General features: G+C 43.2%; 1 protein-coding gene across 3 annotated transcripts in view; it reads right to left on the bottom strand.

Moving 5' to 3' along the window:
* Positions 1–25,734, bottom strand: part of LSAMP (limbic system associated membrane protein) — a 1,336,346-nt gene that overhangs the window by 30,838 nt on the left and 1,279,774 nt on the right. For 2 of the 3 annotated variants that reach the window (XM_034789028.1, XM_034789018.1), the window contains 4 exons: positions 22,450–22,584; positions 8,243–8,363; positions 6,826–6,974; positions 887–922 (listed from right to left, as the gene is read on the bottom strand). In XM_034789028.1, the coding sequence (XP_034644919.1) occupies positions 887–922; positions 6,826–6,974; positions 8,243–8,363; positions 22,450–22,584 (441 nt within the window). The remainder of the gene's footprint in view (positions 1–886; positions 923–6,825; positions 6,975–8,242; positions 8,364–22,449; positions 22,585–25,734) is intronic. The other variant, XM_034789038.1, reaches the window with a different exon arrangement.

Here is a 25,734-nt window from a genome sequence, read left to right as displayed (position 1 = left end):
CATTTTTGGGTGCCCAACTTGAAACCCCTTGTAAGGGCCTGACTTCAGAAAGGACTGAGCACCCATCCTCTGAAAATCAGGCCCCTCTCAATTGGGACATCTAATAACAGAGACATGGCCATACTGATTTGACCAAAAAGAGTGTGTGGAAGATCTGGGAATAATATCCAGGTCTCTTGATTCCCTGCCCTGTGTTCACACTCGCTCCTTGTGAACTGGGTCAAATCAGAGATGCCTCATGTCTGCTTTAATGACTACACTATGCTTCTTTTCACAGTTAGTGCCCCAGCTGTCCTACCATGCGAACAGCAAAGACATTTTCACTGGGACAGATGAATCACAAAAAGTGAGGTGGTTCGTTAGGAATCAGCACTCAAAAGTATAGATGCTTCTCTGGACGTTCCATACCCCGAGATGGAAATCTGAGAGTAGCAGCTTTATGTTTTTTCCCCCACTTACAGGATTGCAAGATGCTTCTGCTTCTGATCAGACTGGGTGCACCAAGAGATGAACCTCTTTTTGAGTTACTGTGGCACATATGCTTCTGGTTGGAATATATACAATAATTAGAAATGGGCCTGACGACAAACTCAACACTGGGAACATTTGGATCTGGATCCAAACACAACAGCTCAGGCTTATCTCTACAAAAGATGGGAAGAAAAGAAGTTAAGCAAAGTCACTTGAACCTCAGGTTTGGATTCAATCTGAGATTTTGGCAACAATTTTTTTTTTGGGGGGGGGGAAACAACCGGGATGCAATGCAAAAGGGGACATCCTTATTTTCCTGTCATTCTGCTCTGCCCACCCTCGGCTTTTAACATTTGTTGAGATGATGGAGAATGACCCGGCTAGAGAGGTACTTTGACATAAAGCATATACTGACCTGGAAAAGGATTGGGGAGTGTGGGTAAAACTCGCTCTAAGGGGGGAAAAACAACAGTAAGCAACATGCAGGAGAAAAGGAAATGCCACTTTCCACACCCAGCAAGCAGCAGTTACAAACCTGACAGCTCCCCCATCCTACAATTGGATTGACTAAGACCGTTTCACATACAGAGCATTATGCTACCAAGACATCACAGTACATGTTTCCATGGATTGGGAGTTGAGAAGAAACCATCTCAATGGCACACAGAACTGAATAATCAATGTCTATACAGCAGGAGGAATAAAAGACCTGCAGTGATGCTATTTGTAGTGGATGGGTCACATGGCCTCTTCCTGCTTCCAAATGCCACTGAGTCACCAGACCGTGGGCCACCATAGTGGCATCTCCTGATTGGACCTAGTCTTTGGCAGAGAAGTGAATTGTGCAGGTAGGCGTGCTAGGTCATCTACATGGATTTATTGCCTTCACAGAACCTATCTTAATGGACACACTCACAGGGACCGGAGTGCATGATCATTTGCCATGCTGAACCTAATCAGTAACACATTCCTTAAGTGCCCTCACCTCCCCATGGCGCAATATTTGGGGAAAAGTTTTCAAAGTCCCATCAACATCTCCTTGTTTATACAGCCTGTTGGGTTGGGGAAATTGGTTATAGATTTTGAAGGTTCATCTTTGGTACATTGTTACGTCATGATACTGCTGCTGCTGGCTCCATACTTTGCACTTCGATAGCACTCTCCCTTCCAGGATCTCAAAGCACTTAAGACGGACATTAAAGAATTAAGACTCACATACCCATTCTGAGGTGGCAGATTATTCCCACTTTACAGATTGTCCCCAGATGCATTGAGAGGGGAAATGATTTACCCACAGTCACACAGTGAATTAGTGGCATAGCCAGGAACGGAACCATATCCATGCCGGACACATGTTCTGACCAGTAGACCATTCTCCCTCCATTATACTGAATGGAATTTGTCCCGGACGATTCTGATTGCTCGATAGTATGTGTCACCCAAATAGTGAATATGGGGACTGAACCAGCTAGAGGAGTTCCCAGTCCCCCTGATGCCAGGTGTGTGGCTGGGGGCACATGAGTGTGTGAACATACTATAGATCCTGAGAGAGCAGAGAAGCAGCAGCTCTGCTAGATGAGCTAATAGACACGGTCTCTGTCTGACTGAACCTGTGGGAGCTGCACTAAGATCATTGCTGATGGAAGTTGTATTTGGCAGGTTATACAGGTAGTCAACCATTATTCACTTCTAAGCTGAACTTCAACTATTCAGAGACGGATGCTCTTTCTAAAACACCCCGTGCTCATATAAACTGGTCTCTGAATAGCTGAAGGTTCTCCAGGCCAACTAGGATGTAGCAGGTCAATTACATCCCAGTGAAAATGACAGATCTCCTGCATTAACAGTGTCTGAATCCACAGCAGGAATTGGGGAGATTGTCTCTTGTTTGGAAAATACACAGCTAGGCTGGGTCTCTGTTTATGTAGCAACAGGGGATTCTTGTTCTGTGAAAACAAGCTATTGTGCTGACATGATTTCCGTGTTATTTAGTTAGTTAAATAATAACTCAGACCCGTTTCCTTCCTGTCCTGTAGATGGCAAGAGGTTGCACATTGCAAGCAGTTAGAGTGCAATAGCCTCATTATCACACTACTTTCTACTGAATGACTAGACCTCCATTCCCCTTGCCTGCTGAGCAACAGCCTTTCTACTCCACCAAAGGTGTAATAGCTGCTTCTCAGCCCCACCCCACCCCCTTATCACCATAAGAACTCTACCTCAGCGCATTATTCTCTCTGTTATTGCAGGGAGGTTGTTGGGTGAAGTGCATGGTATGAACTGCTCTATTCAGTTACAAGGATAGATCCCAAATTCCATCTGCTGGAAGAGCACCACTGATTATCTGAAACTAATGTGTGCATGAAATAAGGTATGGGCTAGCAGGTGAGGTAAGATATGCACACGTGAATGTGTGTGTGTGTTTGAACCTATGTATGTTCATGCATAAAACTGGGGCACTGATAATGGCATTTTGGAAACATGCTCTGATTTTTCTAAGAAATGTGCTCATAGTTGGAAATCTGTGTGATTAACATGATAACCTATACCTGAAATCTCTTGGGGATTCCATGGTGGGGACCTGCCTTCTGCTGCTTCTAACTGAAACATGCCTTGCCAGCGACCTCTTCTTCTCCAGATCTACTCATTCAAGGGTGCAAACAGGAGAGGGGACAGGACCACTGTGGTGACTGTCCCACTGTAAATCAGACCATACAACCAGCAGGAGATGAAGGTACTGCCAGTGCCTGTGGATTCCTGCTTTATCCCCATCAGTGGGCTAGACCCTAAGAAGGTGCAGATTATGATTTGCACCAGATGAGGGTCTAGTCCAGGGTGTGAAGGGACAACTTCCATTTTGTTTCCATAATGCCTTGGAATGTCTTTGAAAGAATGATGTGCATGCATACGTATGTGTGCAAACCTGTGTGTATGCGTGTGCTTGTTTACATTGGGTGGGTATACTTGTGTGTGTATGTGTGCCTACATACCTTTATATGCGTTCAGGTGTGGATACACATCTTGTGTATGTATGCATGTGTGTGCGTGTAACATGGACTTAGCTATAATTATGGTATTGCTCAGACACTTCCCCAAAGCACTCTGTTAATTCAGGAGAATGAAAGGAAAATAAAATCTTTCCTTCACAGTATATATAGGAAAAATATTCCTAACACTTTTGACACTGATTCTCCATCACCAGATTCTGTGATGATACCACTCTCTGATCATTTTCACAGAAATCCTTTCTATCCCAGACACACAGGGACAGGATGTGTTTTGTCCTTTTCTTGGAGTTCATCACATTCTTTGCTGTAAACTCAGTCTCCTTTTGCTCCCTCTTGGCTCTTGTTTCATTTCTTGGGATAAATCCTTCTGTCTCTGAAAGACTCCAGGAGTACGGGGCATAAATCTCTCTGTCTATAGCAGACAATGATGCTTCCAGGTCCCTTATACCAGGTCACTCTCTATCTATTCATCTCTCTCTTTTTTAATGTAGCATCTTTCATTACAGTACCTAAATCTAAGAAACTCAGCGCTCTCTGACTTTTTTATTGTACCTGGTATTTCCTGGAACATCCCCCTCTTTTCCCTCTCACTAGACTGTATTGTCAAATAATTTTGTGGGTCCCTTTTACCCCTCAGCCATAGGCAAAGTTACATATATCTTACCAGTACTCTATTGCGCTATTTCTGTCTCGCCAGCTGTCATTTTTCAACTACTACAGAACCTTCAGGCACCAACATTCCATCTGCCTCTCAAAAGGGATGTTGTCCTACAGTGAGTTTGTTCTCTATTAAAAATATATAAAATCTTTCTCTGCTATTTCAATCAATCAGATTCCAGAGAAGAAAATCACTCAAAAGCTGTAGCTTGAAAACCTTACACTTGTTCATGCTTGGGCATGGGGCTGAGAATATTCAGTGGCTGCTATTCCGGTTGCTATGTGATCTGTAAAGGATTTTTTTTTAAAGTGGGCTTGTGTTTTTTGCTTCATTATGATGGATGGTTAGTTATTAATTATTATTATTTTTTTACTTCCCCAGCCCTCTTAAGAATGGCAATTCTGGTCTCCTCATGCTTTGATTCTCATCTCTCCCACCTTAACTGAAAGCTGGGAAGGGGTTTGTAGAAGCGTTAACAAATAATTTTCACCAAGACTCCTTCTCCTAAATTAGTCACTGAAGTTATTATATAGGTGTTTACTAAACAAACAGTTACAAGGAGTCTAACAAAAAATCTCTTCCTCTCTCAATTGCTCAAGTTTCACTCTCTTGGCTCTCGTATTGTCTTCGTGTCACAATTTCTCCGGTCCTCAGAGAGTTTTCTAGCCCAGACAGGACCTGAATTTCTAATGTAAAAAACCCCAGCAAAACAAACCAATAAACAAACCCCAAGAAGTTTTAAAAATGCAGGCCCTCTTTATACATCATACAAAAAAACAAAAGATGGCACAAGCTCAATTTATATCCTCTCTGCAGGTTATCTTTAATGGTTTCCATGTTTTCCCTGATATGGTAGATGACATCACTAACAAGCTTATTCAGGGAATGCAGCTATCTGACTGGGCTCTGAGAACTGGGACTTCTGGGATCTATTCCCAGCTCTGCCTGTGATTATGTGACCTTTGGTAAGCCCCTTCCCCTCTTTGTCCCTCAGTTTTCCTTCAGGTGCTAATACTGCTCATCTATCTCCCAGCAGCTTGTGAGGTTAAAATATTCACTGTCTGTAAATGCTTTGAGATCCTCAGAAGCAAGATGTGATAGGCATGCAAAGTGTTTCTATTTTTCTATATGAGTTCTGATCTTAGATTTTGTTTCTATTAAGCATTACAGTTCATCTGCAGAAGGGCAGCCATGAGAGAGGGGAAAACTTATTTTGTCAAATTTAGAATTTAACCCCAAATCATGGGTTCTACTTTTGGCATTTTTAGTAGTAATAGTACTGAGAACAAAACATGTAGCATTTGCGGTTCATGTTCCAGGCTACAGCCCTGAGATTTTTATTTGAATCCCCTGGCAGTCCCCCAAGAGTAGGGCAAAAAAGACTTTTGGAGGAGAAACTTACCTTGTTTGTGTGCCACAAGTTTCCATTTAGTCAAAGACATGCTAATCTCTTATTACCATTGGAACCAGTGGCTTACATGAAGTGTTCCATGTAATGCACCTTAGTTTTGCAAAACTTCAAATTAAAATATAAAAAATCCGAGGTCTCGTGAATACAAAAATGCCAGCGGGTTCTCCTATCCCTGCTACATCATTTTTTTTCATTTAAAAAACTATTTCCCTTATCTTTTGATCAGTCTGGCTCCAGAAAGCATAAACAAACCTATCACTCGAAGTGAGACTCCCTTATAAATCTTACCTCCCACCCTGCCTAGAGAGATCACAACTCTATATACTCTAATACAATCCTGTATTTCCAGAGAAAGGAAGGGATCATTTATTTATTACCCAAGGTGCAGTATTTGTATCAAGAACTAGATTTCAAATACTCCAAAGTTTGGATGGGGTGGAGTATTGAATTCAGATTCAGGCTTGGTCTATTATAGACCAGGTGGGGACCAGCTGTAAAGTTTGGATTCTATAAGCCCTCAAGGGCTTGTGGGGTTTGGGTCTGAGCCCCTCTAGTTTTGGGACCCAAGCTTGTGGCTGTTGAGGTCTATGGCAATACCTTCATCAACTTCAAAGACAACCGGATCAAAACCCGGGAGCTTGATTTCATATTTCCTTTAACCTGCTCTATATTTCCCTATATTCTAATCATCCCACTATCAGTGTAAGACCTTCATTTCCCCACCCGTGGTTCTTGCAAAATGTAGCATGTCTCTTTAAATAATCCTGGTCTCTGTTTCTCATATAGTCACTCTTGCTTATCTTGCATCACTTCCTTCTATTTTCAGACCCATTTCTTCTTTTTTCTCTGGCTCTCCCCTCCCCAGGCTCACTGGTTACTTCTCTCCATCTCTTTCAATGTTTGACATTTTTCAGCCTCCATGGAACTTTCAGGCCCGAATATTCCATCTCTCTCTTAAAGGGGCTGTCACTCTGTTCCCTGCTTAAAAATATATATTCTTGTTTTACCAGATTGCAGCAAAGAAATTACTCAAAGGATCAAGGGGGGCTTGAATATAACCATTTACTCACGTGTGCTTGTGTTCGGCTGTGACTACAAACATGGAAGTGTTCATTACCTAATGGCTCCTTGGATTGCTGTTGAAGTTTGGCAGGCTAATGTTTTCCAATTACGTGAATTCAGGGCCCCTCTTCTAAAGCACACTTACTGTAGTGTAAAGGTACAGGCTGACCTTTGTGAGAGCCACCTCGAGTCCTCCCCCTCACTTCAATACTTACTGTAAAGGTATAGGCTGGCATTTGTGACTCCCAGCTTGTTGGCAGCCACGCAGGTGTAGTTGCCATAGTGTTCTTCAGTGACATTGGCCACCATCAGGAGGGACTGGCTCCCCATGCTCTTGATCTCCAGGCCATTGGCACTGTTTATCCTGAGAAGCAAAGAGAAGAGATGTGTAGTGCACTAACAACAAGTAGCTCAGTTCCCATCAGAAGGAAGGAGGGATGGCAAGAGCAGGGGAGAAAGACACATTGAAGATAGGTAGGTAGGTAGGTAGTAGATACGGGTGGTGAAAGGCAGCAAGATAAGAGAGAAGGGAAAGAAGAAATGGGTTGGAGGAGTGCGCAATGAGAGCATGAAAGAAAGAATGAAAGTAGTGGAGGAAGGGAGAAAGACAGAAAGAAAAGAGATGACGATTAAAATGATGGTGAAGGTAGAATAACAGCAGGGAAAAGAATGAGTGAAAAGAAAAGCTGCTACACCCAGCTGACATCCTTGGGTGCAAACACTGCATTTATTATGTGCTTCCCTGTGATAAAGGGGAGGGGCGTTGCCAATGATCAAAGCCAATTTCAAGCAGGAGTTTATTGGACTGAGATAAAAGGGTTTTTTTAGAATGTTAGCTGGCATGTTCTAAAATGCCAGTGTAGACAAGGCAAGCTATACTTTAGCATGTGCTAAGTGGTTGAGTTGAAACCCAGCACAGTAAAACTCCCCTTTTAACAAATGCTCAGGTGTAAAGGGTGAGCCCAAGGCAGAGGGAATATTTGGGTGTCATTCCCCTGGCTGTTATTTATTTTCCCTTTCCCATGCTGACAGGCAGCTGCAGTGGCTCAGGGCCGGGAAAGCTAGATCCAACCAATGGACCAAATTCGGTGATGAATCCTGGTCACATGCCACCAGAGGCATGTTGCACATGCGCTAAGAAGGCAGTCATACTGGTGCAGAGAATGTTACATATAAACAACCTCTTCCCTCAGAGTTCAGGGAGCCAAGTCCTAATGACCTTGGCTGGAATTTGGCCACAGCACCAGAACTAATACAATCTACTCTTGTGCAAAGGTCATGAGATCTTTAATGCACATAGATGGTCAGTAGATTATCAGAAAGATGGCACCTGTGGTGCCTTAATCCCACACCAGCATGCTGGTGCAGAATTGACGCAAAGGCAAGAGCACCATCTACTGAATCACCCACAGCACTTCTTTCAGCACACCCAGTTTACAAGCAGGGTTTTACTCAAGTCCTGCCTAGGCCTGCCTTGCCCTGCTTAGCTTGTATGAAGGAATGAGATAAAAGAGGATCTTGAGCTTATATAGCTTGTGGAGGATTTTTCGTGTGGCATTAGGGGGCTTAGTGGGGAATCTACTAAGCATTTGAAGGAGGTAGAATAAGGAAGAAGATAGACAATATGTTTACCTGGTGTCATCTCTGTACCACTCAAAATCAGGCGTGGGCACTGCCGATGCCTCACACTTGAGTAAGGCTTGCCGTCCCGTGGCAGCTTCATTGCTCTTCGATTCAGTGATAGTGGGAGGGTCTGCAGAAAAGAAACACATGTTCATTTCCCAATCTTTCAGGTGCAGAGAAGCAATGAATTTATTTTGGGGTTGGCTGGACAAACAGAGGCCTTTTGGTGGGTGGAGACCCACAGATACCAGTTATGTCAAAACAGATGCACAATCTCTTTCCTGACATGTTCATGCAGGGATTTAAGGATATTATAATATGTCTGGCAACACATATTAATAAGTATTTGTAAATGGGAACTTGCTATGAAGGGCTGTGGGGTTCACTTAAGTAATTTAACTGGTGGGAAAAAGGACCCCACAAGGGAGATTTTTTTTTAAAACACCCTGCTTGTATTTTTCTGCTCCAGCAGTATCTCTCTCTGCCATGTGCAGTGAGACAAACCATTTCCACTCCACTGGACCCAGCGCATGAGATGAGTCATGAAATGAACAAATATCTTTCTATGGCCCTGAAAGCTATACTGCTAGGCTTGCTGCGGCTCTAAATGTTCCGTACTTCTGTTCTCTGCCAAAGAGCCGAATCCCTCACTTTCAGCATTCTTCATATTAGCCACGCTCTACAACTCTTTAAGAAAAACATTCCAGGCAGGTTGACAGCCCATTCTTTTGGCTCTAATCCTGATTTGCCATGTTTCCAACTAAGGAATAACTAGCCAACCAATCCTGATCACTGAACAAAGAGCAGGCCCCTCACTAAGACATAATCATGAGAAAAGATGTGGGGACCTAAGTGTGTCCTGAATTGGTCCCTACATTATTCTTATATTATACTTCACAAACAATTGCCCTGTATTTGTTAAATGCATTGGGAGTGGAATCAGATGAGCGGGTTCTGCTCCCAGCTAGTTCCTTCCCTGTGCCTCAGTTTTCATGTCTGTAAAATGGAGATAATTATAATGACCCACCTCAGAGGGGGCATCATTAATATTTGTAAAGTGCTTTGAGATCTGCAGATGGAAGGGGTTAGTGAAGAGCAAAATAAAGGATTACTCTACTTCATTGAATACGTGTCCACCTTTAAAAGCACTTAGGTGTTGCACAAAAACTAATGTACTGGCTCAGGTACTAAAAGCCAGCACCAGAACTCTCCTACCACCACTATTGGCATATCCTGGGGTCAATGGGCAAAGAGAAAAGACAAGCAGTGAATTTAGAAAACAGCCACAAGAGAGGGATAATAGGGCACCATTATAGCGAGTTCTGTAATGTACTGGCTTCCTGGGTACCCAGGAGTGAGCAAGCCAGGACAATCCTCTGGTGGCTGGGTCCACAGAGAGGCCATAGTATCTACTGCTAGTACCAGCCCTCTTTTAGCTTACATGAAAGAGGGCAGTGCTTTTGGAGTTGAGGGACAAGGATTCTAATCCTGGCTCCCCAAGTGTGTGTGTAATTTATAGACTAAATTATGGCTATCTGCTCCATAGCACATGGATTTGTCACAGCTTCCCAGCCAGTCCTATCGCTAAGAAAGCCTTGCTTCCACCAGCATGATGCAGATTGAGCTCTGGGATGGAAATACAGACAGTTCAGCAAATCTCAGTTGCTCTCCTGGAACCCAGGACAGAAGGCCACCCTGCCAGTACTTCAGACTTGGATCATTAGGTATTATTAATGCAAATAGCACTTGCCTAAAAATAGCAACTTTCCAAGAAATATAATCCCCTAGGATAAAATTCTCATCAGCCTGCACTGCAGCTCTCTCCCCAGGATTGGAGGCAGCTACTAAATATTGCACTCATCCCACGCAACTCCCACTAATATCAATAGCAAGTCTTTCTATCTTCTAAGGAGTCCAGCACTGTTGTGCTTGCGCATGGTATTGTGTGCGCAGAATAAATAGTGCATCCATAGAGTGGATTGGGGAAGAGAATTTTGTCCTGAATCATATTGACTAGAAATTGCCAATTGGTTCAGGTAAAGTCATGATGGGCCTGAGTGGCAAAAGTAGGATCCATATCTAACCTTCCTGTAAGTTTGAAGTGTTTGCACCCTGGGTTTTGGTTTGGCCCCTTTATACAGGTGGGGTCAGCTGAGCCAGATCCAGATTCAAAGTTTGGAGACAGTTAGATCCAGGGATTTTGATTCAGGCCCATCCCTACATAAAATAAGAACTGACCTGAAACATCAACCAAAATGGGAGATAAACAAAAGCAATTTTGAGGTTCAAAGACTGTTTTTCCTTTTGGTGATGGTGTGAATTGCCCTTGCTCCCTGCACTTTCAGGTTCTGTAGGGGTACAGAAAAGTCAGCATCCTGTGAAGAGGATTCTTCCCATGGCACTTCCAACCTCAGATGAAATGGAAATCTTTACAAGAAAAGTCTCTTCTTGGAAGATTTCTGGCCTGACCTGAAGACCCAAGACTTGTGGATAAGCATCCATGCTTTTGGATAATTATCCAAATAACTCCTGGGGGGCTTTTGGAGGTTTGGCCATCGCTTAAGAGCAGGTTCTCATCAGAGTCCTCTTTCTAAAACTGACAGCTCTCTTGACGTTGTTGGGGCTGCTTGTGCTTATGATAATGTTATGAAGCCCCGAAGCTTTGATCTAGGGAACAAACTGCAACCCCTGCTGCTTTGATCTCTCACACAATAGAAGTGTAAATGTTTTCTGCACACATGAAGAGTGAGTCTTTAGGTGGTAATCTCATTATGATTGATGCTATTTAATAGAAAAGGGCACTTCATTTTAGAAACCAGAGGTGGGGATGGCAAGCCAGGACAATAAGAGAAGATAAGACCCATAATGTCACATGCATTTGCATGCAGATATGGGCACTCAGAGAAAATGATTATAAAATATCACATATACTTATGGTGATGCCTTTCCAATACTTCGTCCCCTGACACTGTCCCTTCCTGCCTCCCCCGCCCCATCCTGTTCAGGCCACACATTTAGTCCTGTCCTACTACTCTGTGTTTATGCAGACTGTGGTGAATCAGAAAGGGTGCTTCCTGGATATAAATTCAGGCTGGCTTGGGAAAGTTCATTTTGCAGATAATTAAGGAATTTGAGCCTGTATAGGAAGGGATTCTATTCTCGCCACTTAGCAGGGACGTCAATATTATTTTTGCGTCAGCTGTGATACTTAGGGACCATTGGCTGGCCCGGCTGAGGAAGCCATACTCTGATTATGAGGTTGACACATGGCGATTTAACTATTTGGCCCAGTCATGCCAGAACTGTAAGTTCCTTGGGGCAAGGGCTGTCATTTTGTTCTGTTTATACAGTGCTAATCACAATGGGCCCTTGGTCCATGACTGCAGCTCCAAGGTACTACTATAACAACAACCAGAGAATGATGTGTGGGTATGCTTTGTTTGGCTTGGTCTACACAACAAAATTAGGCTGAGGTAAACTGCCTTGCATCGACCTAGCTGTGCACGTTTCTACATTCAAATTTGTCTCCAGCCAAGGTAGGCGCCTCGTTACGGCGATGCAGTGACACCACCTTCCCATAAGATGCAGAGCCATTGTTGACCTACTGTGGTCAACACAATGCTAGTGTAGACACTGCATGACCTACGTGGACTGTACCAGTCCTCCAGCAACTGTCCCACAATGCCCGACACTGACTGCTCTGGTCTCAATTGTGAACTCCATGGTTCACAGAGACTGGGAGCCACCCCCCCTCTAAAAACCCTGCGTATTTTTGAAATGCCCTTTCCTGATTGCCCAGCTTAGTGAGCACACCTAATAGCTCTCTCTTGTTGTGTGCAACCACCCAACCGACTACCTTGATTTTCAACACGTCTTGGAGCTCTGGAGAAGTTCCAGAAGACTGTATGAAAGCTAATGTTATGCAGTTTTTTAAAAGGTAAACTGGATGACCTGAGTAATTATAGGTTTGTCAGCCTCACATTGATTCCAGGCAAGATAATGGAGCGATTGATATGGGACTCGATTAATAAAGAACTTAAAGGAGGGTAATGTAATTAGTGCAAATCAATATGGATTTATGTAAAATACATCCTGTTAAACTAACTTGATATTTTTTTGGTTGAGATTACAAATTTGGTTGATAAAGGTAACAGTGTTGACATAATATTCACAGACTTCAGTAACACATTTCACTTTCTATCACACAACATTTTGATTACAAAATTAGAATATAACATTAACATGGCACACATTAAATAGATTAAAAACTGGTTAACTGATAGGTCTCAAAATGTAACAGTAAATAGGGAATGGGTCTGTTTTGAGTGGGGTCCCGCAGGGATCAATTCTTGGCCCTACACTATTTAACATTTTTATCAAAGACCTAGAAAGAAAGAAAATCATCACCAGTAAAGTTTGCAGTTGACACAAAAATTCGGGGAATGCTAAATAACAAAGAGAACAGGTTACTGATTCAGAGTGATCTGGATTGCTTGGTAAAATGTATGCATGCAAATGTATGCACACAAGATGTGCTTTAATATGGCTAAATGTAAATGTATATATCTAGGAACAAAGACTGTAGGTCACACTTATAGGATGGGGGACTCCGTCTTGGGCGGCCATAAGTCTGAAAAAGAGTTAGGGGTAGTGGTCGATAATCAGCTGAACAGGAGCTCCCAGTATGATGCTGTGACCAAAAAAGCTTATGCAATCCTTGGATGCATAAACAGGGGAGTCTCGAGTAGGAATAGAGGTTATTTTACCTCTGCATTTGGCACTGGTGTGACTGCTGCTGGAATACCATGTCCAGTTCTGCTGACCACAGTTCAAGAAGGATGTTGATAAATTGGAGAGGGTTCAGAGAAGAGGCATGAGAATGACTAAAGGATTAGAAAACATCCCATATAGTGATAGATGCAAGGAGTTCAATCTATTTAGCTTAACAAAGAGATTGTTAAGGTGGGTCTTGATTACAGTACCTACATGGAGAACAAATATTTAATAATGGGGCCTTCAATCTAGCAGAGATGGATATAACATGATCCAATGGCTGAAAGTAGAAGCTAGACTGGACTGAATTCAGACTGGAAAAGTGTACATTTAATGGTGAGAGTAATTAGCCATTGGAACAATTTACCAAGGGTCGTGGTGGATTCTCCATCACTGCCAATTTTTAAATCATGGCTCTGTGAATTATTCTGGGGAAGTTCTATGGTCTGTGTTATGCAGGAGGTCACAATGATCACAATGATCCCTTCTGGCCTTAGGAATCTATGCCAGCTATATGCTCCAAATGCACTCCTACCTAAAGTAGACAGAAGGTATTGGATTCTTGGGGCTGTGGGGAGAAAAGGCTGTCCAGGCACATCTACAGAGCAGTTGTAGAAACATGGACATCTATGAGCACAGTGCACAGGGGATGCAGGAGAAGGGGTACAACAGGGACCAACAGTAGTGCCACGTAGAAGAAAAGGAACTGCACCAGGCATACCAGAAGGCCAGAGAGGCCAACAGATTATCTGGTGCTGAGTCATAGACTTCCTGCTTTACAATGAGCTGAATGCCATACTTGGCAGACACCCCACCAGCACCCCACAGAGCACTCTGTATAACTTGAGAATCTGAGAGAAAGACCTCTGCAGTGAACAGGAAGAGAATGGGGCATGTGTGACGGGGAGAGGCCAGCTATGCTGTGAGTTGGGATCTGTCTGAGACTCTGCCACAGTCTACTCTGTCCTGGCAGCTGAGTACAAGTGAGCTCGATGCAAGGGAAGAAACTGTGGGTAAGTGTGTGAATGTGTTTTCCATTACAATGTTTAAATGTACAGATGGTGCCTGATCCCAACATAGCAGGACACAGGTAGTGACTCTTCTTTAATTTACTTATAGTAGAAGAGGTAGCGGTACAACTAAAATAGGTAGCACCATAATCTGCTTTTCATTCCCCTATAGGCTTAGGCAGAGGGGCTAAATGAAGCAGTTTATTTATATACATACGGATGTCCCTTGAATTCTCCTGAGAGGTCTTAATGAAACTTCCATGGAGGTACTCCACCATCCTCTCCCGAAGGTTTCTGGGGATGGCAGCCTTATTTCTTCCTCCATGGTAGGATACTTTCCCATGCCAGTCCGCGATGACTTCAGCAGGCAGCATTGCAGTAAACAGGCTAGTGGCATATGGGTTCAGGTGGCATTAGGATGCCAGCAGCAGCAGCTGTGATTGATCTCTGTGCCTTTGTTACCCACAAGAATGAGATACCAACTAAAATCACCACTGTCTGTGGAAAATAGGATGAGTGCTCCGTGGCACTACCCTGCACTCAGACTCATGGAAATAGGGGTCAAAATTGTATTGTTTCATGCAACCAAACTATTCCCTCCTCATTCCACCCTGCCATGGGCCATACTCACCATGGCTAGGGCTGCAGAGTAGTGCTGTGCACAGGTGCTTCAAGACTGAAGTGTCAACAACCATTTCTCATTTAAAACTTTAGGGTAGCAAGAGACGGGAGTTCTGAAACTGAAATTTCATTTTCCATTGCGACTACACTGACAATGGCACCTCTGTGTATTTTATGTGAAGCTGTTGTCAATGCAGCCTTGAGCGGTCCCCCCTCCATGCCCCCGGAATGCTGGATCAAGATAAGGAGGAGAGAAAAGAGGACTTGGGATGACAACTTCAGGGAGATCCTTCAAGCCAGTGCTGCATCAGATAGAGGGCCTGGAGGATGAATATTGCAGACAGTATGGAGAGAGAAAGAGTGGACAGGAGAAAGACCCAGGAATTGGAGAGGGAGATGCACCAGGACATAATGGAGCTTCTCCAGCAGCAAACACAGATGCTGCACTCTCCTCTTGACCTAGAGGTTCAACAATCATGGGCTCGTCTCCCTTTGCAGTCAGTGAAGAACTCCATTTTAGCACCTCATTACACCCCTCACCCAACATTCCACGTGGCATCAGGAGCCACACCCCTACCCCTAACACTTCACGATGGGGGCAGTTAGCACAACCACAGCTTCATATAGCTTGATCTGCGAGAGCCATGGCTGATGTATGTTTGGCAGAAGTGGACTGAAAAGGATATGAACATTCTTTCCCCTTGTTACGTTCCATTCTGTTAATTTATTTCAGAAGTTTTTATTGGATGTCTTTTTAACCGCACATTGCTTTTTTGCGCTGGTTCTGGTATGTGAATGGCCATAATCCATTTAATGTGGATGTAAAATCTTAACTACAGTTTCTGTTAAGAACTTTTCATATAGGCCCAGAGTCCACCTGGGGCATGAGGGCTAGCTAACAAAGAACAATACATGGCTAAGAGAAAGCTGGGGTAGACAGACAACCTTGTGTGTTTCAAGTTGATGAGTGGAGTCAGCATGACTCCAGATGGTGAGTTGTAATTGGGTGTCCTTATCGTGAGTTATAGACCCACGAAGTGCTGAGAAGGGCCTCAAAGTTAACTCTCTGGTACAGATGCCAGAACAGAGTTCAGGGAGAGGCCTAACATGATTGACGTGAGTCACCCTCCCCTCATGCCAATTCCAGTTCACAAAAATGCAAGGGTAAAACTCTAAACAACTGTTATTGTTAATACTAATTACTGCTTTTTTGCTTTAAATCTCCAGGAATTTTCCATTTTGGTAAACCGGGAGAGCTGCTACCTCATTCCCCTGGACCTCAAAATTAGGATTTAACCTATATATTTTAACAGAAATAGTTTAAGGGTAATTACCTCTGTGTTAACAATATGTTTTTTGAGACATGGGTGGAGCCATTATGTAATCTTTTCCACCATTGATTTATTGTGCTTATCTTGTCTTGCTGCTAGAACCTATCCAGGGGCTTGGGAACTCCCTCCCCGTCGCTTCTCTCCACACATGGCACCCTATATAATCTATTGTAATTAATTGTTGGGTAGTGTCTCTGAGCCTAATAAGCAAAGTGACACTCCGCTAGCGCTGTGCGTAATAAACTCCTGGGCTTGACTCTACATGGTGTCCATTTCTATTCCTTCAGTATGCCATCAAAAATCTATTTTTTGGTAAATAATTCATCTGTAATACTTTACAAACACATGCTACAGAAGGCATAGCGCTATGGATGCACCCACTACTACTTATTGTACAGGATGACAGAACTCGTAGGATCAGTAACAAACACAGTGTAATAATCATGAATGTATAGCAAGCGCTGCAAAATTAACAGGTGCATTACCAGTTTCATATTCATAGATGTATACCAAGCACCACACAATTCCTAATTGCCCCCAAAACTTCAGGGCCAAGTGAAGCCCAGTTTACCACATCACATTACTTTGGCTGACTGTTAAAGTGCTCTTTCAAAGCCTCCCTCAGCTGCATAGCTCCACATTGAGCTCTTCTGATAGCCTTTGAGTCTGGCTGTTCAAAGTCTGCAGACAGCTGCTCCACCTCCACTCTGTCGGCAACTTTTCGCCCTTTGCCTCATAGATATTATGCAGGACGCAGCAGGCAGCTATAACCATTGGGATATTTTTCTCACTGATCCAATCTTGTAAGTAAACAATGCCGGAATCTGTTCAATCTACCAAAAGCACAGTCAACTGTCAATCTGCTCCTGCTGAGCTGGTAGTTGAATCTTTCTTGGTACTATCAAGGTGGCTGGCCTATGGCATCAGGAGCCAGTGGAGGAAGGAGTAGGCTGGGTTCCAAAGGATCATTATTGGCATTTCAACTTGCCAGTGGTAATGTGCCAGTTGGGAAAGAAAGTGCCTGCGTGTAGCCTTCTGAACAGTCTTGTGTTCTTAAAGATGAGAGCATCATGCACCTTCCCTGACCAGCCAACATAGAAGGATACCCGGTGATCCACTAAGGTTTGTATAACCTTAGAAAAGTAGCCCTGTCTCTTGATGTATTCTGTGGCAAAATGGTCTGGTGCCAAAATAGGGACATGCATGCCATCTATCATCCTACCACAGTTTGGGAACCCCATTGCTGCAAATTCATCCACTGTATCTTGCACATTGCTGAGGGGCGCAGTCCTGCATAGCAGGGGACAATTAATGGCCCTGCACGCTTGCATGACAATAGCTGCCACTGTGGATTTTCCAACTGCAAAATTATTTCCCACTGACTGGTAGCAATCTGGCATTGCAAACTTCCACAGAGCGATCGCCACCTACTTCTCTACTATCGGTGCAGCTGTCATTCTGGTGCCCATGTGCTGGAGGGCTGCGGCAAGCTCCAAGAATGTGGCTTTTGCATCCAAAAGTTCTGCAGCCACTGCGTGTCATCCCAAACCTGCATTGTGATGCAATCCCACTAGTCAGTGTTTGTTTATTGAGCCCAGAGTGGCACTCCATCATATGCAGCTGTCCCATGAACGCCACCAACCACCTTGAATTATTTTTCGCTATGTCCCACAGCAATCTGTCCTCCATGAAATTGTTATTTCCCCTGCTCTGTGATTCTTCCTGAGGCTCTGCAAATATTGGAGGATTTTCATTCCATGTCAGCAACATTCATGACAACAGGGCAGAGATATGCGGGCTCCATGCTTCTGTCACAAAACATGGACAGTGAGGAGGGTTGTGCAGGTTTGTGGAATTTTAAAAAAGGAGTGAAAATTATTGGAGATGGATGGCAGTAGGGGATAGAGCAAGTTGCATGATGGGATCTAGACCCCTTGCTCCCAGTGATCCCGGGGTGATTTGTTTCTGCCCCAGCATGCATTGCCAAATTTTCCCAAAAGACAGTATGCTGGATGATGCAGGGTTCACATTGGGATACCTACCTGTTGTGCACCACACAGAGCATCAACACAAGCACTCCTGGTGACTATGCACAGTGCCGACACAAGGAGCCAAATATGCACCTGCATGAGCAGTATTCAAACTTTGGCAGCTGTATGCCAAGGTAAGTTGCATCAACCGAAGTTTGTAGTGTAGCCAGGCCAAAGATAGATGGGGAGATGGTGATGAAGCAAAGTGACACTGATCTGTAGTTGTGGATGCATACTGTGTGTTCCATCACATCTTTGACCTGCGTTATAAGGATGCAGGCGATTCTGAGCCTGGATATTTCCCATTTTCCTAGCACACCTTGTGCTGATGTTTGGGAAGTGAAGTCCAGAGAGGAATGAGATGGTTCCTGGGCATATGCTGCCTGTCTCTTTTATTGGTTTTAGAGCTGGTTAGAGCCCAGAATTCCCATTCTGTGGGAATTCTGAAATGTTGATTTTTTTAAAATTTCAAATTAGAACATAATAATAATGATTATTAATGATGATATTAAGAGATGTCATGCATTACATTATGATTTGATTTGACTTGACATAACAGTTGAAATACTTCAACTATTATATTAAACATCAAAGTCAAAATAATATAGTTGAAATGTTTTGACTTTATCAAACAAAGCATTTTGACTTTATTGAAACAAAATATTTTGACCATGCCATATTGAAAGGAATCACTTAGATAATTTTTTGTCAAAAGGTTGAATACATCAATACATTTCTGTGGAATGTTTTGATTTTTTCAAATGAGCATTTTCCTACCTAAAAACATTCCTCGGAAAATTTTCTACCAGCTCTAATTGTTTTCATTTGTGTTAAATAGATTCATTCAGTGTTATACGTTTATTTATGCAGCGTAAGCAACTATTTGAACTGACATGCTTGTTTGGATTCTATGCCTACAACATACACATATAGAATATATTCCATATTATTGTTTAACATTATCAGAGGTGCATGTCCACACAACAAAGAATGGACATACTGGGTCAAATAAAAGGTCCATCTAGCCCAGTATTCTGTCTTCTGATAGTGGCCAGTGCCAGATGCTTCAGAAGGAATGAACAAAACAGGACAATTATCGAGTGATCCATCCAGTCCCAGCTTCTGGCAGTCAGAGGCTTAGGGACACCCAGAGCATGGAGTTGTATCCCTGACCAGCTTGGCTAATAGCCATTGATGGACCTGTCCGCCATTAACTTATCTAATTCTTTTTAGAATCCAGTTATACTTTTGGCCTTCACAACATCCTCTAGCAACCAACTCCACAGGTTAACTGTGAGTTGCGTGAAGAAGTACTTCCTTTTGTTTATTTGAAACCTGCTGCCTATTAATTTTATTAGGTGACTGCTAGTTCTTGTGTTATGTGAAGGGATAAATACTTTCCTATTCACTTTCTCCACACCATTTATGATTTTATAGACCTCTATCATATCCCCCCTTAGTCGTCTCTCTTCTAAACTGAATAGTCTCAGTCTTTTTAATTGCTCCTCATATCGAAAATGTTCCATACCCCAATCATTTTTGTTGCCTTTCTCTCTACTTTTTCCAAGTCTAATATATCCCTTGTGAGATGGGGTTACGAGAACTGCATGCAGTATTCAAGGTATGGACGTACCATGGATTTATAGAATGACATTATGGTATTTTCTTATTATCTATCCCTTTCCTAATGTTCCTAACATTGTTAGCTTTTTTTTGACTGCCACATAAGAACATAAGAACAGCGATACTGGGTCAGACCAAAGGTCCATCTAGCCCAGTATCCTGTCTTCTGACAGTGGTCAATACCAGGTTCCCCAGAGGGAATGATCAGAACAGATAATCATCAAGTGATCCATCCCCTGTCGCCCACTCTCAGCTCCTGGCAAACATCGGCTAGGGACATCATCCCTGCCCATCCTGGCTAATAGCCACTGAAGGACCTATCCTCTGTGAATTTATCTAGTTCTTTTTTGAACTCTGTTATAGTCTTGGTCTTCACAACATCCTCTGGCAAAAAGTTCCACAGGTTGACTGTGTGTTGTGTGAAGAAATACTTTCTTTTGTTTGTTTTAAATCTGCTGCCTATTAATTTCATTTGGTGACCCCTAGTTCGTGTGTTCTGAGAAGGTGTAAGTAACACTTCTTTCTGTACTTTCTCCACACCAGTCATGATTTTCTAGACCTCTATCCTATCCCCCTTTAGTCATCTCTTTTCCAAGCTGAAAAGTCCCAGTCTTATTAATCACTGCACATTGAACATATGTTTTCAGAGAACTATCCACAATGATAGTTCTTTCTTGAGTGGTAACAGCTAATTTAGGCCCCATGATTTTGTATGAATAGTTGGGATTATGTTTTCCATGGTACATTACTTTACACTTATCAATACTGAATTTCATCTGCTATTTTGTTGCCCAGTCACCCAGTTTTGTGAGATCTCTTTGTAACTCTTGGCAGTCCGTTTTGAATTTAGCCATCTTAAGTAATTTTGTGTTATCTGCAAACTTTGCCACTTCAGTGTTTACCCCCTTTTCCAAATCATTTATGAATATGTTGAACAGCACTAGTCCCAGTACATATCCTTGGGGGTCTTTGCTATTTACCTCTCTACATTTTGAAAACTGACCATTTATTCCTATCCTTTGTTTCCTGTCTTTTACCAGTTTCTCATCCATGAAAGGAGCTTTCCTCTTATCCCATGACTGCCTATTTTGCTTACAAGACTTTGATGATGGACCTTGTCACAGGCTTTCTGAAAGTCTAAGTACACTGTATCAACTGGATCACCCTTGTCCACATGTTTGTTGATCTCCTGAAAGAATTCTAAGAGATAAGTGAGGCATGATTTCCCTTTATAAAAGTCGTGTTGACTCTTCATCAACAAATTGTGTTCATCTATGTGTCTGATAATTCTTTTCTTTAGTATAGTTCCAATCAATTTGCTTGCTACTAAAGTTAGGCTTACCAGCCTGTGATTGCCAGGATCGCCTCTGAAGTCTTTTTTTTTTTAAATGGGTGTTACATTAGCTACCCTCCAGTCCTCTGGTACAGAGGCTGATTTGAGTGATAGGATACATACCACAGTCAGCAGTTCTGCAATTTCAAATTTGAGTTCCTTCAGAACTCTTGGGTAAATACCATCTGGTCCTGATGTCTGACTGCTATTTAGTTTATCAGTTTGTTCCAAAAGCTCTGCTACTGATACCTCAATCAGTTAGTTTTTTGTGTCTTTTACTAGTTGCTTTTCAAATTCTTTTTTGGCCAAACTAATTAGACTTTTTACACATGACTTGCCAGATGGTCCTCTCGATTATTCTCAGTAGGATCTGACTTCCAATTTTTAAAGGATGCCTTTTTGCCTCTAATCACCTCTTTTACTCTTTTGTTTAGCCATGGTGGCATTTTTTTTTTTTGGTCCTCTTACTATGTCTTTGTATCTGGGGCATACATTTAATTTAAGTAACCACATGCCTAACCATGCACTGGGGCTGAATCAGGGTCAGACTAGCTTGCTAGAAAGGGCAACACCTGTCTAGGATTCACCAGTTATGAACTATTTATTAACTGTGTGGTGTGTGGACAGAAAGTGAGTTTTAGCTAACCGTGCCCCAAAGCAGTTAAAGGCGGTAAAAGTCACTGTGGAGAGGCCCTTACCTATGCTCTATAGATCTATAGGGAGTCTATGTTAGCATAAAGAAGAACAGGAGTACTTGTGGCACCTTAGAGACTAACAAATTTATTAGTCCACGAAAGCTTATGCTCTAATAAATGTGTTAGTCTCTAAGGTGCCACAAGTACTCCTGTTCTTCTTTTTGCGGATACAGACTAACACGGCTGCTACTCTGAAACCTATGTTAGCATAGTTTACATGCTGAAGATCTGGAAGAAGATGCAAGTTAAAGTGGTCCCATGCAACATTGAAGGACCTCTCTCATACACATTCTCCCAGCTCCCTGGTGTGTTGGTCACACCCACTTACACCCACTCTACTGCTCAGTAAGGGAGCGTAAATAGATTGGAGGGAGTCCAGATTAGTGTCAATGGGTCTGAGTGAATGTACTGGAGTCTAATTTACACCTCTTTACACATCACTCCTAAATTTGGCCTTTAGACTCTTATCTACCCCTGTCACTTTGTGGAAGTTTCTGTTCATGGTACTGTTCTCTTGAATGTCAGTGGCTAAACATGGACTGTGCTGGCCCTTCTACGGGGAGGGAAAGGGGAACCTCACAGATACTTTTTCTACATCATTCACCAAGTCTAAGGCATAAGCTCTGCCCTCAGGTGAGTCTCTCTGATTTCAGGCCATGCATGTCCAACAGTAGAATATGCCCCACATGTTTCCTTTGAAAAGAAATAGGGCCCAGGTTATGGGAATATCAGGATGTTCTCCTCTTCCTACCATCACCATGATATGGGAGCCCACCCCCATCTGGTTCAAATGTACTCACAGTTCACAGTGACCCGGACTTGCTTGACATCTGCCGAGGAAACCTCATTGGCGGCTTTGCACTCGTACTTGCCAGATTGCTCCCGTGTGATCCCTAGGATCTCCAGGTACTCTTCCTCACCTTCAAATTCTCTGCCTAGGAGGAGAAAAATACACAGCAGGATGTTATTAGGTGGTGTGGACTTGAGCAGCCTTCACTTTGGTTGTAACATGTGAATGATCATGGCACAATTATCCATGAAACAATGACAGACGGGAGCTACTTTGAAGCTATCTCAGCAACCACAACAGATAGAGCCTTTTTTTTTTAAATGAAAGCTTAGATTCTGGAGAACCAAAAGGATGCGTAAAAGGAGTGCCAAATGCCAAACACCACATACTAGCCCAAACCTAGCCTTGTGGCCAGAATCAGACACATTCATAGAAGCAAAATCTCCAACTTGCAAGGACAGAATTAGTTTAATGACTAGATATTTGAAAACCAAGAGAGGTCAGACAGATTATAATTGGCTCTATGGTAGTTATGACCATCATAAATTGGGACATATTTTACCTGTAGCCCCCGACCATGAAAAGTCGTGGAATTGTTTTCTGTCTCAGAAAACGCAAACTTCCAACCCAGACCATCATTGACAAGACTAAGTTTTCTGGAAACACCTCCACACTGAGAAATACGGGCTTTTGGAAAGTAAAGTTGAGCCACAGAGACCAATAATCACTGCAACACTAGCTCTCCATTCCTCAGTTTCTCCATCTGTAAACTGTGGCTAATAATACCCCCCTCCAAGGGGGGTTGTGAGGTCAACCTATGGAACGCACATTGAGATCCTTGGATGGAGGTGCAACAGCAACAGCAGTGTAAAATGTTAGGATTAGCATATCTACACTATCACTCTGGAACCCAAGCTTGGACTCTCCCTAGAAGGATTATGAGCAATGCTGGGCAAAACCATGATGGGAGAGTATTTTCCTGTCTTAACAGGGTACAAACACTGCTCTGGAGCATGGCTGCAGCAGAGTTTGCAAACTGCATAGCACAGGCAAACAAACCCAATCCAAAAACCCAATTCTAATCTCACTTTTAAATCATACGGGTCAGATTTTCAGAATAGCTCAGTGCCCAGAAGATTTCATTGTTGTCAATGGAGGGCTGAGATCTTTTGAAAATCTGGCCTTTTCATTGAAGTGGCTGAATGGGATGTGAGCTCTTTTCATAGTCTGACCCCATCTGTGGGTGGGCAACTCCTCTGAAAATCCATCCCTGAGTTGCTGGATGTGCTTCAAATACTGTCTGTGTGGACTGGGCATTTGTCCCTGGCTCACCAAGTCCAGAGTGGCAGTAGCAGCTAAGCCCACTCTCAGGGGCTCCAGTTCCAGTGATATTCCTTAGAGTGGCAGAACCGTCCCAGTGCACAGGCATATGTTTTCTGTGGCATATTAGCCAAAGCAAGTTAGCCAGATCAGATTAGCCAAGCACATTGGAGGATGAACACAGGGCACCAGCCAGATTCTCTTTGCTTTGCATCAGGAATAGGGACTTTGGGGACTGATAAAGCTCTGCTCAGGATTCTGTCCCTTGCACTACCACTCTTAGTTCTTCTTTTTCCTGCACTCATCAAAATCCCCCAATGGGTAAAATCATCCCCAGACTTGGCAACTCAGTATTCAAAGAGGAGCTGCCACGCCACATATGGTGAATAAATGCTTCCAAAGTGAATAAGCTTTCCTCTTTTATTCAGAGATGGGCAGACCCAAAACCCAGATCCAAATGCTCCCATATTTCTGATGAATTTGAATCTAACACCACTGTGTCCCAAACCACTATCTGCTTTTGTGTTAGTCTGCATTTTACCTTCAGGACTTACTAGCACAGATGCAGAAAGGGCTAATGCTCTGCTGCATGACCTGCTTTTATAGGATAGTGTTCACTATTAGACAAAGAGGGAATACGGTCCACCCTACTGCACTGCAGGAGTCACCATGACACCGCTCCCAATAGTGCGCAGGTGAAGAAGTTAGGAACAACATTCTGGTGGCAAGGCCATTTGGGTGCGATTTTCACAAGTGCTCACCATTGACCTAAGTCTGCTCCCATTGACATGAATGGGAGCAGCATTAGGCCAATGCTAAGGTGCTCCTGAAAATCCCATCTAGAGTCAGAACGCACTCCATTTATCGCAGCATTGGCAGCTCCTGACTACTAGATGCTGAGCAGGGGACGTTAATCTGCCACCACAGCAGATCTTAATAAACCAAAGACTAAAACATAATTTGTCAGGGCACAGTTGCTCTGCTCTCATCTTGTTAGCATAATGGGTTGGACCCACTTTTCATACAAGGGGTGGGAGGGGGCACTGAGCAGGTGCTTGTCAAAATACTGTCACCAAACTGAAGGGACAGTTGGGGGAAGATTTCCTAGCCTCTGATGGAGTCGCCGCCTCTTTGGGTGCTGCTAAACCTGCCTGCTGGAAACAACATATCCTTGGAGCTCTGAAAAATATTCTGGAAGAGAAAATATTTTGCCAGGTTTCCCAGAGGAAGAATCTTCTGGGCTCCTCACAACATCTCTCTCTCTCTCTCACACACACACAAATAAACAGAAGGAACACTGAGCCATCAACAGGCCCAGGAGTACTTTCAGGAACAACGCATAATCCTTTCCAGCAAAGTGGGGATGAAGAGCAGTTGGTTTGCAGTACAGCAAATGGATAGATCTATTCAGCCCCTCAGTCTTCCTTCCTTTAGCCTACGCATCCCTGGGGCATGGGGTTTAGCACACTGCTTGGGGGGGGAACATTTTCTGGGAACTCCTTGCTAAAATGTTGTCAGTTCTATCACTGCTCTCTCCTTCTATGCCAGTTTCATCTCTGAGCAGCAATGTTTTGCTCCATAAACTTAATTACTCTGAACTGCAATCCCAACCCCTCCCTTCTGCTGCAGCCATGTCCCCTACCAGGGTAGAAAGTTTTTAAAAAGAGCATTTCTGTAAAGTGTGATGTCAAATTACAGGAATGAGAGATAGCAAAAACACAACACGGCATCGTAACAGAAGGTCAGGTTCTAGTCTCTTGAACACAGCGACCATGGCAGCCTGACAAAGAGGACCCATCCACTTAACTCCAACCTATAAAAGTTGTTGGAGAGTCTCTCTCTGAGGCAGAGGCAACTAAAGTCAGTGACAGGGAGAAAATCTAGAAACAGCCTAGCTCAGCAGCAAGCACTGGCAGGATGTTTAGGTTTGTTACAGTCCACGTTAAGCCTAGAGAAAGGGGTAAGCGTGGACACT

The sequence above is a fragment of the Trachemys scripta genome, chromosome 1 (assembly GCF_013100865.1).
Source record: "Trachemys scripta elegans isolate TJP31775 chromosome 1, CAS_Tse_1.0, whole genome shotgun sequence".
NCBI classification, from domain to species: Eukaryota; Metazoa; Chordata; order Testudines; family Emydidae; genus Trachemys; species Trachemys scripta.
Note: the sequence above shows the minus strand (reverse complement) of the source record. Positions and strands in the feature narration are given on the sequence as shown.